The 16,533-nt window shown below is 29.1% G+C and overlaps 1 protein-coding gene across 5 annotated transcripts in view; it reads left to right on the top strand.

The window, feature by feature from the left end:
- The window catches only part of slc7a6 (solute carrier family 7 member 6), a 75,704-nt gene that overhangs the window by 18,633 nt on the left and 40,538 nt on the right, over positions 1 to 16,533 (top strand). For 3 of the 5 annotated variants that reach the window (XM_062020641.1, XM_062020613.1, XM_062020631.1), the window contains exons 2-8: positions 2,003 to 2,511; positions 2,577 to 2,702; positions 4,571 to 4,715; positions 4,785 to 4,908; positions 12,990 to 13,093; positions 13,765 to 13,861; positions 14,992 to 15,141. In XM_062020641.1, the coding sequence (XP_061876625.1) occupies positions 2,070 to 2,511; positions 2,577 to 2,702; positions 4,571 to 4,715; positions 4,785 to 4,908; positions 12,990 to 13,093; positions 13,765 to 13,861; positions 14,992 to 15,141 (1,188 nt within the window). In that variant the 5' untranslated portion in view covers positions 2,003 to 2,069. Of the gene's footprint in view, positions 1 to 1,999; positions 2,512 to 2,576; positions 2,703 to 4,570; positions 4,716 to 4,784; positions 4,909 to 12,989; positions 13,094 to 13,764; positions 13,862 to 14,991; positions 15,142 to 16,533 lie in introns of all 5 variants that reach the window. The other 2 variants (XM_062020647.1, XM_062020622.1) reach the window with 2 other exon arrangements.

The following is a 16,533-nucleotide window of genomic DNA, read 5'->3' on the forward strand; positions in this document are numbered from 1 at the left end:
AGTTTCCAATCATTTCTACAACTCTTATTTTTTTAGTGATGTAGTGATTGGAGCACATACTTGTTGCTCACAAAAACATGAAGTTTGCTTCTTTTAGGAATTTATTATGGGTCTACTGAAAATGTGAGGGTCAAAAGTATACATACAGCAATGTTAATATTTGCTTACTTGGCAAGTTTACCTGCAATAAGGCGCTTTTTGGTAGCCATCCACAAGCTTCTGCTGGAATTGTTGACCACCAAAATTGCTGCAGTTCAGCTAAATGTGTTGCTTTTCTGACATGGACTTGTTTCTTCAGCATTGTCCACACGTTTAAGTCAGGGCTTTGGGAAGGCCATTCCAAAACCTTCATTCTAGCCTGATTTAGCCATTCCTTTACCACTTTTGACTCATTGTCCTGTCGGAACACCCAACTGCGCCCAAGACCCAACCTCCGGGCTGATGATTGTAGCTTGTCCTGAAGAATTTGGAGGCATTCCTCCTCTTTCATTGTCCCATTTACTCTCTGTAAAGCAGTGGTCCCCAACCACCGGCCGACCGATTGGTACCGGGCCGCGCAAGAAATTAAAAAAAAAAAAAATTTTTTTTTTTTTTAAAATTAAATCAACATAAAAAACACAATATATACATTATATATCAATATAGGTCAATACAGTCTGCAGGGATACAGTCCGTAAGCACACATGATTGTATTTCTTTATTAAAAGAAAAAAAGAATTTTTTTTTTTTTTTTTTTTTAATTAAATCATCATAAAAAACACAATATATACATTATATATCAATATAGGTCAATACAGTCTGCAGGGATACAGTCCGTAAGCACACATGATTGTATTTCTTTATTAAAAGAAGAAAAAAAAAGATTTTTTAATTTTTTTTAATTAAATCAACATAAAAAACAATACATACATTATATATCAATATAGATCAATACAGTCTGCAGGGATACAGTCCGTAAGCACACATGATTGTATTTCTTTATTAAAAGAATTTTTTTTTTTTTTTTTTTTTTTAACTAAATCAACATAAAAAACACAATATATACATTATATATCAATATAGGTCAATACAGTCTGCAGGGATACAGTCCGTAAGCACACATGATTGTATTTCTTTATTAAAAGAAAAAAAAGAAAAAAAGTTGTTGTTTTTTTGGTTGTTTTTTTTATTAAATCAACACAAAAAACACAATATATACATTATATATCAATATAGGTCAATACAGTCTGCAGGGATACAGTCCGTAAGCACACATGATTGTATTTCTTTATTAAAAGAAATTTTTTTTTTTTTTTTTTTTTTTTTTTTTTAAATTAAATCAACATAAAAAACACAATACATACATTATATATCAATATAGGTCAATACAGTCTACAGGGATACAGTCCGTAAGCACACATGATTGTATTTCTTTATTAAAATAAAAAAAATAATAATAATAATCCCCCCATGCCAGAATGCAAACGTTAGCATGCTAACACTTAGAATGCGTCCAGTCCTGAGTCTGATGACTATGCGTACGCATGTAAAATTAGCTTAAGAATTTAGCATGCTAACAGTTAGCATGTATCAACTAATACGTTATATGACTCTGAGGAGTTTGGCTGTTAAATTCGACAAAAAAAGTTAGCGTCTTAGAATGCTAATTTTAGCATGCTAACAGTTAGCATGTGTCAAGTACCAAGTCATATGACCCATAAGGTGTTAGGCTGCATAATTGGCTAAAAAAAGTTAATATTAGCTTGCTACCAGTTAGCATGTTACATTGTATTGGATTTACAAACCCCGTTTCCATATGAGTTGGGAAATGGTGTTAGATGTAAATATAAACGGAATACAATGATTTGCAAATAATTTTCATCCCATATTCAGTTGAATATGCTACAAAGACAACATATTTGATGTTCAAACTGATAAAAAAAATTTTTTTTGCAAATAATCATTAACTTTAGAATTTGTGGTATGTTTAATGTATAAAATGGCCTCCTTTATGTGTAAGCAGTTGTCAGGACCGGGCATAAACACTCGCTGTGTTGGACAGAGACCCCCCCAGCCGCGTGGACGCCAACATGTCCGCCCAGGAGGCCCCGCCCAAGGAGAGCATGCAGCTGAAGAAGGAGATCTCGCTGCTGAACGGCGTCAGCCTCATCGTGGGCAACATGATCGGCTCGGGCATCTTCGTGTCGCCCAAGGGCGTGCTCATCTACAGCGCCTCCTACGGGCTGTCGCTGGTCATCTGGGCCATCGGCGGCGTCTTCTCGGTGGTGGGCGCCCTCTGCTACGCCGAGCTGGGCACCACCGTCACCAAGTCGGGCGCGTCGTACGCGTACATCCTGGAGTCCTTCGGCGGCTTCATCGCCTTCATCCGCCTGTGGACGTCGTTGCTGATCATCGAGCCCACCAGCCAGGCCGTCATCGCCATCACCTTCGCCAACTACCTGGTGCAGCCGCTCTTCCCCACCTGCGAGCCGCCCTACGCCGCCTCCAGGCTCATCGCCGCCGCCTGCATCTGTAAGTCGCCGCGCCGTCCCCCCCGCCGCCTTCTCGCCTCCTCACGCGGCGTCTCCTCTCCGCAGGCCTGCTCACCTTCATCAACTCGGCGTACGTGAAGTGGGGCACGCGCGTGCAGGACGTCTTCACCTACGCCAAGGTGGCCGCCCTCATCGTCATCATCATCACTGGCGCCGTCAAGCTGTGCCAAGGTGAGTCATCCTGCTGGCATGGAATGGGCGATACGGCCGGAAACCTGTGTATTTATGTATATTTTTATGTATTTTTTATCATTTAAATATTTTATGTATTTATTTTAAAAAATGTTTTTCAATTTTTTAAATTTAAATATTTTATATATTTGTCTTTTTTATATTTGTATTTATTTTTCAATTTAATTTTTTATAATTTGAATATTTGATATATTTATATTTTTATTTATTTTTCAATTGTATTTTTTATAATTTAAATATTTTATATATTTATTTAAAAAAATGTTTTTCAATGTTTTTAATAATTTAAATATTTTATATATTTATATTTTTTATATTTTTATTTATTTTTCAATTTAATTTTTTATCATTTAAATATTTTATATATTTATATTTGTTATATTTGTATTTATTTTTCAATTGTATTTTTTATAATTTAAATATTTTATATATATATATATTTATTTTTTTTATAATTTAATTATTTTATATATTTATATTTTTTTAAATTTTTCAATTAAATTTTTTTATAATTTAAATATTTTATATATTTATATTTTTTATATTTGTATTTATTTTTCAGTTGTATTTTTTGATAATTTAAATATATATATATATATATATATATATATATATATATATATATATATTTTTTTTTTTTTAATAATTTAAATATTTTATATATTTATATTTTTATATTTATTTATTTTTCAATTTAATTTTTTATCATTTAAATATTTTATATATTTATATTTTTTATATTTTTATTTATTTTTCAGTTGTATTTTTTATAATTTAAATATTTTATATATATATATTTTTTTTTTTTTTCAATTTTTCTAATAATTTAAATATTTTATATATTTATATTTTTTATATTTTTATTTATTTTTCAATTTAATTTTTTATTTAAATATTTTTATATTTATATTTTTTATATTTGTATTTATTTTTCAATTGTATTTTTTATAATTTAAATATTTTATATATATATATATTCATTTTTTTTCAATAATTTAAATATTGTATATATTTATATTTTAATTTATTTTTCAATTTAATTTTTTGATAATTTAAATATTTTATATATTTATATTTTTATGTATTTTTCAATTGTATTTTTTGATAATTTAAATATATATACATATATATATATTTTTCAAATAATTTAAATATTTTATATATTTATATTTTTATTCATTTTTCAATTTAATTTTTCATAATTTAAATATTTTATATATTTATATTTTTTATATTTTTTTTTATTTTTCAATTGTATTTTTTATAATTTAAATATTTTATATATTTATATTTTTATTATATTTTATTTTTTTTTTTTTTTCAAATGGTTAAACCCCGCCCACCACATCCATCACCTTTTCCTCTTACGAGAGATCCACCCGGGAACGCCATATGACTCCTATCACTACTGGGAGTCAGCGATCCTCACCTCCATGGGGGAAAAAATAAACTGTTTCTTACATGTACTATTATCACTGGAGGATGAGGACTAGATAAACATGCTACACTACACACTGTAGGAGGCTAAGATAGCCGCTAACGGGCCCGTTTGTCGCAGTTTACCCGACACGTGAAACGTGACAAAATGGCCCTCGAGTGTTGAATATCTTAAAATGTGTTTTGTGGGAGGTCCAACGTTGACCACAGAGTGGTGCTTTCCATCATTTTCAGCAAACTGCTTTTTGGAAATAAGAGCTAAAAGGTGCTGTCCACGCATGTGGCCACTAGGCCTTTAGAGGTTTGGTGGGGACAGTTTGACAGACTGGAAGCTTCTATGATGACGAGGCTAGTCAGTAAGGGGCCGCAGCGCCCTCTAGAGGTGACATGTGATTGTGTCTCCGCCGCAGGTAACACCGCCAACTTCGACTCCTCCTTCCAGGGCTCGTCCACAGACGCGGGGAACATCGCCCTGGCGCTCTACTCGGCGCTCTTCTCCTACTCGGGCTGGGACACGCTCAACTTTGTCACCGAGGAGATCAAAAACCCAGAAAGGTTTGTTGTTGTTGTTGTCGTCTCCGGTTTTTCCTCGTGCGCCTGACGTCTCACGTGGTGACGCCGCAGGAACCTTCCGCTGGCCATCGCCATCTCCATGCCCATCGTCACCGTCATCTACATCCTGACCAACGTGGCGTACTACGCCGTGCTGGACATGAGCGCCATACTGGCCAGCGACGCCGTGGCCGTGGTGAGGAGGTACACGCGCCGGCCGCTACATTAGGTACACCTGCTCCTGCCAGTTGCTTGCTTATCGTGCGTGGATTGCGTCATCTCCCCCTTACAGGAAGTGGATTTCAATCACGCCACATTTTAAAAATACTATTACAAAAAAAACGAGAACAAATTTGCAACGTCGACTATAATAACACAAAACTATCTTTTGAACTGTCATTGCTCCAAAAATATGAATTATGTTATTGACATATTTATGGCTGCAATTACGTCACATCAAATATTACACTTTGAAATATTTTTTGGGGGGGGAAATATTGCATATTTTGTGTTTTTTGCCATTAAAAAACAGTTTTTTTAAAGGGTTAAAAACAAGCATAAAAATAAAAAGTTTATATCAACAGATTTAAAGTTGATCTAGAGATTTAAGGAAGTGTCTCAGTCATTAAAATGTAAAAAAAAACAAAAATTTAAAAGCTAAAAATAATATATATTAATAATATATTTTTTTCATATATTAAAAACATGCTACAAATAATACATATATATATTTATATTCATTATTAATATATATTATTTTTAGCTTTTTTTGTGTGTGTATTTTACATTTAACAAAAAGAGCATAAAAATAAAAACTTTATATCAACAGATCTAAAGTTGATCTAAAGATTTAAGGAAGGGTCTCAGTCATCAAAATGTAAAAAAAAAAAAAAAGAAAAAAAAAAAGGCTAAAAATAATATATATTAATAATATAAATATTTTTCATATGTTACAAAAATGCTAAAAAATAATTCATATATATTTTTATTTATTTGTTTTATTTTAAGGGGTTGAAAGTTTAAAAAAAAAAAAAAAAAGGGAAATGTTGCATATTTTATTGCTTTTGCCATTAATAAGGTTAAAAATAGCATACAAATAAAAACGTTATACCAACAGATTTAAAGTTGATCTAGAGATTTAAGGAAGTGTCTCAGTCATCAAAATGTAAAAAAAAATATAAAAAAAATGTTAAATGCTAAAAATAATATATATTAATAATATAAATATTTTTCATATATTACAAAAATGCTAAAAAATAATACATATATATTTGTATTTATTTGTTTTATTTTAATGGGTTGAAAGTTAAAAAAATAAAAAATAAATAAAAACGGGAAATGTTGCATATTTTATTGCTTTTGCCATTAAAACGGTTAAAAATAGCATAAAAATAAAAGCGTTATACCAACAGATTTAAAGTTGATCTAGAGATTTAAGGAAGGGTCTCAGTCATTAAAATGTTGAAAAAATATGTATAATTTTTTTTTTTTAAAGCTAAAAATAATATATATTAATAATATTTTTTTTTCATATATTAAAACATGCTACAAATAATACATATATATATATATATATATATATATATATATATATATATATATATATATTTATATTTATTATTAATATATATTATTTTTAGCTTTTTTTTTTGTATTTTACATTTAACAAAAAGAGCATAAAAATAAAAACTTTATATCCACAGATCTAAAGTTGATCTAAAGATTTAAGGAAGTGTCTCAGTCATCAAAATGTAAAAAAAAAAAAAAAAATGCTAAAAATAATGTATATTAATAATATAAATATTTTTCATATATTACAAAAATGCTAAAAAAAAATAATACATATATATTTTTATTTATTTGTTTTATTTTAAGGGGTTGAAAGTTTAAAAAAAAAAAAAAAAAACGGGAAATGTTGCATATTTTATTGCTTTTGCCATTAAAACGGTTAAAAATAGCATAAAAATAAAAACGTTATACCAACAGATTTAAAGTTGATCTAAAGATTTAAGGAAGTGTCTCAGTCATTAAAATGTTGAAAAAATATATATAATTTTTTTTTTAAAAGCTAAAAATAATATATATGAATAATATATTTTTTCATATATTAAAAACATGCTACAAATAATACATATATATATTAATATTTATTATTAATATATATTATTTTTAGCTTTTTTTGTGTGTGTATTTTACATTTAACAAAAAGAGCATAAAAATAAAAACTTTATATCAACAGATCTAAAGTTGATCTAAAGATTTAAGGAAGGGTCTCAGTCATCAAAATGTAAAAAAAATAAAAAAATAAAAAAGGCTAAAAATAATATATATTAATAATATAAATATTTTTCATATATTACAAAAATGCTAAAAAATAATACATATATATTTTTATTTATTTGTTTTATTTTAAGGGGTTGAAAGTTTAAAAAAACAAACAAACCGGGAAATGTTGCATATTTTATTGCTTTTGCCATTAAGACAGTTAAAAATAGCATAAAAATAAAAACGTTATACCAACAGATCTAAAGTTGATCTAGAGATTTAAGGAAGTGTCTCAGTCATTAAAATGTTGAAAAAATATATATAATTTTTTTTTTTAAAGCTAAAAATAATATATATTAATACTATATTTCTTTCATATATTAAAACATGCTACAAATAATACATATATATATATATATTTATATTTATTATTAATATATATTATTTTTAGCTTTTTTTTTTTTGTATTTTACATTTAACAAAAAGAGCATAAAAATAAAAACTTTATATCCACAAATCTAAAGTTGATCTAAAGATTTAAGGAAGTGTCTCAGTCATCAAAATGTAAAAAAACAAAAATGTAAAAGCTAAAAATAATATATATTAATAATATATTTTTTCATATATTAAAAACATGCTACAAATAATACATATATATATTAATATTTATTATTAATATATATTATTTTTAGCTTTTTTTGTGTGTGTATTTTACATTTAACAAAAAGAGCATAAAAATAAAAACTTTATATCAACAGATCTAAAGTTGATCTAAAGATTTAAGGAAGGGTCTCAGTCATCAAAATGTAAAAAAATAAATAAAATAAAAAAGGCTAAAAATAATATATATTAATAATATAAATATTTTTCATATATTACAAAAATGCTAAAAAATAATACATATATATTTGTATTTATTTGTTTTAATTTAAGGGGTTGAAAGTTTAAAAAAAAAAAAAAAAAACAGGAAATGTTGCATATTTTATTGCTTTTGCCATTAAAACGGTTAAAAATAGCATAAAAATAAAAACGTTATACCAACAGATTTAAAGTTCATCTAGAGATTTAAGGAAGTGTCTCAGTCATTAAAATGTTGAAAAAATATATATAATTTTTTTTTTTAAAGCTAAAAATAATATATATTAATACTATATTTTTTTCATATATTAAAACATGCTACAAATAATACATATATATATATATTTATATTTATTATTAATATATATTATTTTTAGCTTTTTTTTGTGTGTGTATTTTACATTTAACAAAAAGAGCATAAAAATAAAAACTTTATATCAACAGATCTAAAGTTGATCTAAAAATTTAAGGAAGTGTCTCAGTCATCAAAATGTAAAAAAAAAAGGTTAAATGCTAAAAATAATATATATTAATAATATAAATATTTTTCATATATTACAAAAATGCTAAAAAAATAATACATATATATTTTTATTTATTTGTTTTATTTTAAGGGGTTGAAAGTTTTAAAAAACAAACAAACCGGGAAATGTTGCATATTTTATTGCTTTTGCCATTAAGACAGTTAAAAATAGCATAAAAATAAAAACGTTATACCAACAGATCTAAAGTTGATCTAAAGATTTAAGTAAGTGTCTCAGTCATATAAAAACAATATATATTAATAATATAAATATTTTTCATATGTTACAAAAATGATAAAAAATAATACATATATATTTTTATTTTATTTGTTTTATTTTAAGGGGTTGAAAGTTTAAAAAAAATAAAAAAACGGGAAATGTTGCATATTTTATTGCTTTTGCCATTAAGATGGTTAAAAGTAGCATAAAAATAAAAACGTTATACCAACAGATTTAAAGTTGATCTAGAGATTTAAGGAAGGGTCTCAGTCATCAAAATGTAAAAAAAATTTTTAAAAATGCTAAAAATAATATATATTAATAATATAAATATTTTTCATATGTTAAAAAAATGCTAAAAAATAATACATATATATTTTTATTTATTTGTTTTATTTTAAGGGGTTGCAAGTTTAAAAAAACAAACAAACCGGGAAATGTTGCATATTTTATTGCTTTTGCCATTAAGACAGTTAAAAATAGCATAAAAATAAAAACGTTATACCAACAGATTTAAAGTTGATCTAGAGATTTAAAGAAGGGTCTCAGTCATTAAAATGTTGAAAAAATATATATATTTTTTTTTTTTATTTTTTTTAAAGCTAAAAATAATATATATTAATAATATATTTTTTTCATATATTAAAAACATGCTACAAATAATACATATATATATATTTATATATTTATATTTATTATTAATATATATTATTTTTAGCTTTTTTTTTGTATTTTACATTTAACAAAAAGAGCATAAAAATAAAAACTTTATATCAACAGATCTAAAGTTGATCTAAAGATTTAAGGAAGTGTCTCAGTCATCAAAATGTAAAAAAAAAAATGCTAAAAATAATATATATTAATAATATAAATATTTTTCATATGTTACAAAGATGCTAAAAAATAATTCATATATATTTTTATTTATTTGTTTTAATTTAAGGGGTTGAAAGTTTAAAAAAAACAACAAACCAGGAAATGTTGCATATTTTATTGCTTTTGCCATTAAGACGGTTAAAAGTAGCATAAAAATAAAAACGTTATATCAACAGATTTAAAGTTGATCTAGAGATTTAATGAAGTGTCTCAGTCATCAAAATGTAAAAAAAAATAAAATAAATAAAGTTAAATGCTAAAAATAATATATATTAATAATATAAATATTTTTCATGTATTACAAAAATGCTAAAAAATAATACATATATATTTGTATTTATTTGTTTTATTTTAAGGGGTTGAAAGTTTAAAAAAAACAACAAACCGGGAAATGTTGCATATTTTATTGCTTTTGCCATTAAGACGGTTAAAAATAGCATAAAAATAAAAACGTTATACCAACAGATTTAAAGTTGATCTAGAGATTTAAGGAAGGGTCTCAGTCATTAAAATGTTGAAAAAATATATATAATTTTTTTTTTAAAAGCTAAAAATAATATATATTAATAATATATTTTTTTCATATATTAAAAACATGCTACAAATAATACATATATATATACATATATATATATTTATATTTATTATTAATATATATTATTTTTAGTTTTTTTTTTGTATTTTACATTTAACAAAAAGAGCATAAAAATAAAAACTGTATATCAACAGATCTAAAGTTGATCTAAAGATTTAAGGGTCTCAGTCATCAAAATGTAAAAAAAAAATTAAAAAAATGTTAAATGCTAAAAATAATTATATTAATAATATAAATATTTTTCATATGTTACAAAAATGCTAAAAAATAATACATATATATTTTTATTTATTTGTTTTATTTTAAGGGGTTGAAAGTTTTAAAAAAACAAGAAACCGGGAAATGTTACATATTTTATTGCTTTTGCCATTAAAACGGTTAAAAATAGCATAAAAATAAAAATGTTATACCAACAGATTTAAAGTTGATCTAAAGATTTAAGGGTCTCAGTCATCAAAATGTAAAAAATTTTTTTAAAAATGCTAAAAATAATATATATTAATAATATAAATATTTTTCATATGTTACAAAAATGCTAAAAAATAATATACATATATTTTTATTTATTTGTTTTATTTTAAGAGGTTGAAAGTTTAAAAAAACAAACAAACCGGGAAATGTTGCATATTTTATTGCTTTTGCCATTAAGACAGTTAAAAATAGCATAAAAATAAAAACGTTATACCAACAGATTTAAAGTTGATCTACAGATTTAAGGAAGGGTCTCAGTCATTAAAATGTTGAAAAAATATATATATAATTTTTTTTTTAAAAGCTAAAAATAATATATATTAATAATATTTTTTTTTCATATATTAAAAACATGCTACAAATAATATATATATTTATATTTATTATTAATATATATTATTTTTAGCTTTTTTTGTGTGTGTTTTACATTTAACAAAAAGAGCATAAAAATAAAAACTTTATATCAACAGATCTAAAGTTGATCTAGAGATTTTAGAGAGTGTATCAGTCATTAAAATGTAAAAAAAAAAAAAAAAATGTTAAATGCTAAAAATAATTTATATTAACAATATAAATATTTTTAATGTATTACACAAATGTTAAAAAAATAATACATATATATATTCATATGTATTATTAATATATATTTTTTGTAGTTTTTTTTGGACACCCCTGACTTAATTACTCAAAAAAACTCAAATCAAACACAACAATTCTCTATTTTGAATACTTCAAGTAAAGCAAAGCATTCTGGGAAAATTAAGTGTTTCTCTACGCACTTCCATAATTTGACAGTTATATAACATCAACATAAATAACTGTTTGGTAATAAATGCTTTTATTCATAATTATTGATGATAAATAGCCGTGAATAAGACTGAATGTGTACGTGAGGTAGGAATAAACATGTAATAAATATTCTGGAATACAGTAATCCCCAGTTTTTCACAGTTAATTGGTTCCGGACTTAATAATGCATTAGCTAAAAAAACTATATTTTTATAGCTAGAGCTTAAACAGGTTTACGACTGTTTAATTTAACATTATGAAATTACTCTGCTATAGTCCCCTTTGCACTCTTTTAATGCTGCCTGAGGCTGGGCCAATCAGAGGCCACGATACTGAACGAGTGTGCGCTGGTCTTACCTAGTTTGCCATAAAAACAAAGTTTTCTATGATAAAACTGCATAAAACACAAACAAAATTTGAAAAAATAATAAAAACCTATAGATCTGAAGTTGATTTTTTTTATTTTAAGGGGTTGAAAGTTTTAAAAAAAACAACAAACCGGGAAATGTTGCATATTTTATTGCTTTTGCCAAAAAAAGGTTAAAAAGAGCATAAAAATAAAAACGTTATATCAACAGATTTAAAGATGATCTAAAGATTTAAGGAAGTGTCTCAGTCATTAAAAGGTAAAAAAAATAAAATATTTTTTTTTTTCATATGTTAAAAAAATGCTACAAATAATACATATATATATATATATATTTATATTTATTATTAATATATATTATTTTTAGCTTTGTATTTTACATTTAACAAAAAGAGCATAAAAATAAAAACTATATCAACAGATCTAAAGTTGATCTACAGATTTTAGAGAGTGTATCAGTCATTAAAATGTAAAAAAAATAAAATACATTTAAAAATGCTAAAAATAATATATTAATAATGTAAATATTTTTAATATATTTCACAAATGCTGAAAAATAATACATATATATTTATATTTATTAATATATATTATTTGTAGCTTTTCTTTGGCAATACATGCCAAATCTGAAGTTGATTTTTTTTATTTTAAGGGTTGAAAGTTTAAAAAAAATTATTTTATTGCTTTAAAAAGGGTTAAAAAGAGCATAAAAATTTAAAATGTATATCAACAGATTTAAAGTTGATCTAGAGATTTAAGGAAATGTCTCAGTCATTAAAATTTTAAAAAAATAATAATTTAAAAGATAAAAATAATATATATTAATAATATATATATTTTTTTCATATTTTAAAAACATGCTACAAATAATATATATTTATATTTATTAGATATTTTTTTAGCGTTTTTAATTTTTTGTATTTTACATTTAACAAAAATAAACTTTATATCAACAGATCTAAAGTTGATCTAGAGATTTTAGAGTGTATCAGTCATTAAAATGTAAAAATAAAAATAAAAATTTTAAAATGCTAAAAAATAATATATATTAATAATATAAATGTTTTATATATTACACAAATAATACTGAACAGTGCGCCTAGTGAGCCAATACTACTGCAGTATTGACCTTTTTTTTTCATTTCTTATTTTATGCATGAAAATGCCTAATTTAGGACACAAATATGTTTAACAAAAATAAAAATAGTACTAATAATAATCCTAAAGGGAGTTTTGATGGGATGAGAGGATGCAGGTGTACCTAATGATGTGGCTCCTTGTGCTAAAATGGCTGACGGCCGCGTCCTGTGTAGACCTTCGCCGACCACACGCTGGGCGTGATGAGTTGGACCATCCCCATCGCCGTGGCGCTGTCCTGCTACGGCGGCCTCAACGCCTCCATCATCGCCGCATCCAGGTAGAGGACGCATGGCACGCTCTTGCTATCCAGTGGTCTGTGTCACGTCCTCCATGTTGTGCCGAGTCACGTCCTCCATGTTGTGCCGAGTCACGTCCTCCATGTTGTGCCGAGTCACGTCCTCCATGTTGTGCCGTGTCACGTCCTCCATGTTGTGCCGAGTCACGTCCTCCATGTTGTGCCGAGTCACGTCCTCCATGTTGTGCCGAGTCACGTCCTCCATGTTGTGCCGTGTCACGTCCTCCATGTTGTGCCGAGTCACGTCCTCCATGTTATGCTGTGTCATGTCCTCCATGTTGTGCCGAGTCACGTCCTCCATGTTATGCTGTGTCATGTCCTCCATGTTGTGCCGTGTCACGTCCTCCATGTTGTGCCGAGTCACGTCCTCCATGTTGTGCCGAGTCACGTCCTCCATGTTATGCTGTGTCATGTCCTCCATGTTGTGCCGAGTCACGTCCTCCATGTTATGCTGTGTCATGTCCTCCATGTTGTGCCGTGTCACGTCCTCCATGTTGTGCCGAGTCACGTCCTCCATGTTATGCTGTGTCATGTCCTCCATGTTGTGCCGTGTCACGTCCTCCATGTTGTGCCGAGTCACGTCCTCCATGTTGTGCCGAGTCACGTCCTCCATGTTGTGCCGAGTCACGTCCTCCATGTTGTGCCGTGTCCAGGTTGTTCTTCGTGGGTTCCCGCGAGGGACACCTCCCCGACGCCTTGTCCATGATCCACATGCGGAGGTTCACGCCCGTTCCTGCTCTCATCTTCAACGTAGGAACACAATCTGCCTTTTCCCCCCCAATGCTAACGTCTCCTATCTCGGCATGCTAACGTCCTATGCTAGCATGCTAACGTGCTATGCTAAAAACCATGGCTATTAAGATTTGCTGCCAACTTGTGAGACAGAGAGATACTTGGACCATGGCTCCGCAGAGTATTGCAGCTACTTTTGTTTTAGCGATTGAATACAGACCTGTAGGCAGAGAATTGCAGCTACTTTTGTTTTAGCGATTGAATACAGACCTGTAGGCAGAGAATTGCAGCTACTTTTGTTTTAGCGATTGAATACAGACCTGAAGGCAGAGAATTGCAGCTACTTTTGTTTTAGCGATTGAATACAGACCTGTAGGCAGAGAATTGCAGCTACTTTTGTTTTAGCGATTGAATACAGACCTGTAGGCAGAGAATTGCAGCTACTTTTGTTTTAGCGATTGAATACAGACCTGTAGGCAGAGAATTGCAGCTACTTTTGTTTTAGCGATTGAATACAGACCTGTAGGCAGAGAATTGCAGCTACTTTTGTTTTAGCGATTGAATACAGACCTGTAGGCAGAGAATTGCAGCTACTTATGTTTTAGCGATTGAATACAGACCTGTAGGCAGAGAATTGCAGCTACTTTTGTTTTAGCGATTGAATACAGACCTGTAGGCAGAGAATTGCAGCTACTTTTGTTTTAGCGATTGAATACAGACCTGTAGGCAGAGAATTGCAGCTACTTTTGTTTTAGCGATTGAATACAGACCTGTAGGCAGAGAATTGCAGCTACTTTTGTTTTAGCGATTGAATACAGACCTGTAGGCAGAGAATTGCAGCTACTTTTGTTTTAGCGATTGAATACAGACCTGTAGGCAGAGAATTGCAGCTACTTTTGTTTTAGCGATTGAATACAGACCTGTAGACAGAGAATTGCAGCTACTTTTGTTTTAGCGATTGAATACAGACCTGTATGCTTACTGTGTTGCCGACCTTTTACATACAGACTGAATAACATTGGCCCCAATACTGAGCCTTGGGGGCCTCCAGCAGAGCAAGTGAGATAGGATGTACCGCTTGTTTTCTGTCTGTTGGTGGGCACTACACCCTGTTTCACTACAAGCATTGACCTCCGTCTTCTGCCCAGTGCGTCATGGCGCTGATCTACTTGGCCGTGGAGGACGTCTTCCAGCTCATCAACTACTACAGCTTCAGCTACTGGTTCTTCATGGGCTTGTCCATCGCGGGACAGATCTACCTCCGCTGGAAGCAGCCCGACCGCCTGCGACCACTCAAAGTAAGGCCACGGTAGCCGAGGTCCAAAGTTGAAGGAGTGATTTCTAGTCCGCACTCTACCTGTCTTAACTGCCTCTAACGATAAGGTATTGTTTTTACCTTATATGGTAGGTAGGTAGGTAGGTCTTTATTGTCATTGCACAAGTACAACGGAACTTTGTTTTGATTTTTATATGTTCATTGTGTGACAAGGTAGCTCGGGAAAAAGGTCACTTCTGTTTCTCATCCGCGCTCGAGCCGTCACCATTCGCAACCGATCAGCTTCCAACGTCAAATGATCTTTGTTCTGTCAAAGCAAGAACACAATGTGTTTTGAATAACATTGTTTCCGAATGATGTCAGAATAATGTTGCATGTTTCTATTCAGCACTCTGGCCATCACGATTGTCATCTCAATCGCTCTACTTCCAACTTTAAAGGATTTTCGCTCCGTCAAAGCAAGAACGCAGTTGTTTTTTAATATTACAGTGCAAGGTGCTTTGGGTCAATGTCGGTTCATGTTTCTAGTCAGCATTTTAGCCATCACAACTAGTTATCAATCTGTCAAACATAAAATCTGCTTATATTTTTAATAGATTATTGTTCTGGCAAAGTAGGAACACAGTTGGTTTTTAATACTACAGTCCAAGAAAATCCAGGTTGTTAATGTCATTTGCCAATCCAGTACATATTTCTAGTCAGCATTCTAGCCACCACAATTATTAATTAATTTTTACTTCAAACATCAAATCTACTTAATTTTTTTTAAAGATTATTGTTCTTGAATCCAGTTGTTTTCAAGAAGGCCTAAATCTTCAAGGTCAAATCAGTCACTTTCTAGTCGGCGCTCTTTCCGCCACAATACCTACCTCGGTGGCTCTACTTCAAACTTAAAATGATTTTTGTTCTATCAAAGCAAGAACGCGGTTGGTTTTTAATATTACAGTGCAAGGTACTTTGGGTCGATGAGGGCATAAGTCAAATAGTTTCATGTTTCTAGTCAGCATTTTAGCCATCACAATTAGTTATCAATCCGTCAAACTTTAAATCTACTTACATTTTTAAGAGGTTATTGTTCTGGCAAAGTAGGAACCCAGTTGGTTTTTATTATTACAGTCCAAGAAAATCCAGGTTTTTAAGGTCACTGGTCAAATCAGTGCATATGTCTAGTCAGCATTCTAGCCATCACAATTATTAATTAATTTTTACTTCTAACATCCAATCTACTTCAATTTTTAAAAGATGATTGTTCTTGAATCCAGTTGTTTCCGAGAAGGCGTAAGTCTTCGAGGTCAAATCAGTAAGTTTCTAGTCGGCGCTCTTTCCGCCACAATACCTACATCCGTCGCTCTACTTCAAACTCAAAACGATTTTTGTTCTATCAAAGCAAGAACGCGGTTGGTTTTTAATATTA

Source organism: Entelurus aequoreus, linkage group LG02 (genome assembly GCF_033978785.1).
Source record: "Entelurus aequoreus isolate RoL-2023_Sb linkage group LG02, RoL_Eaeq_v1.1, whole genome shotgun sequence".
NCBI classification, from domain to species: Eukaryota; Metazoa; Chordata; class Actinopteri; order Syngnathiformes; family Syngnathidae; genus Entelurus; species Entelurus aequoreus.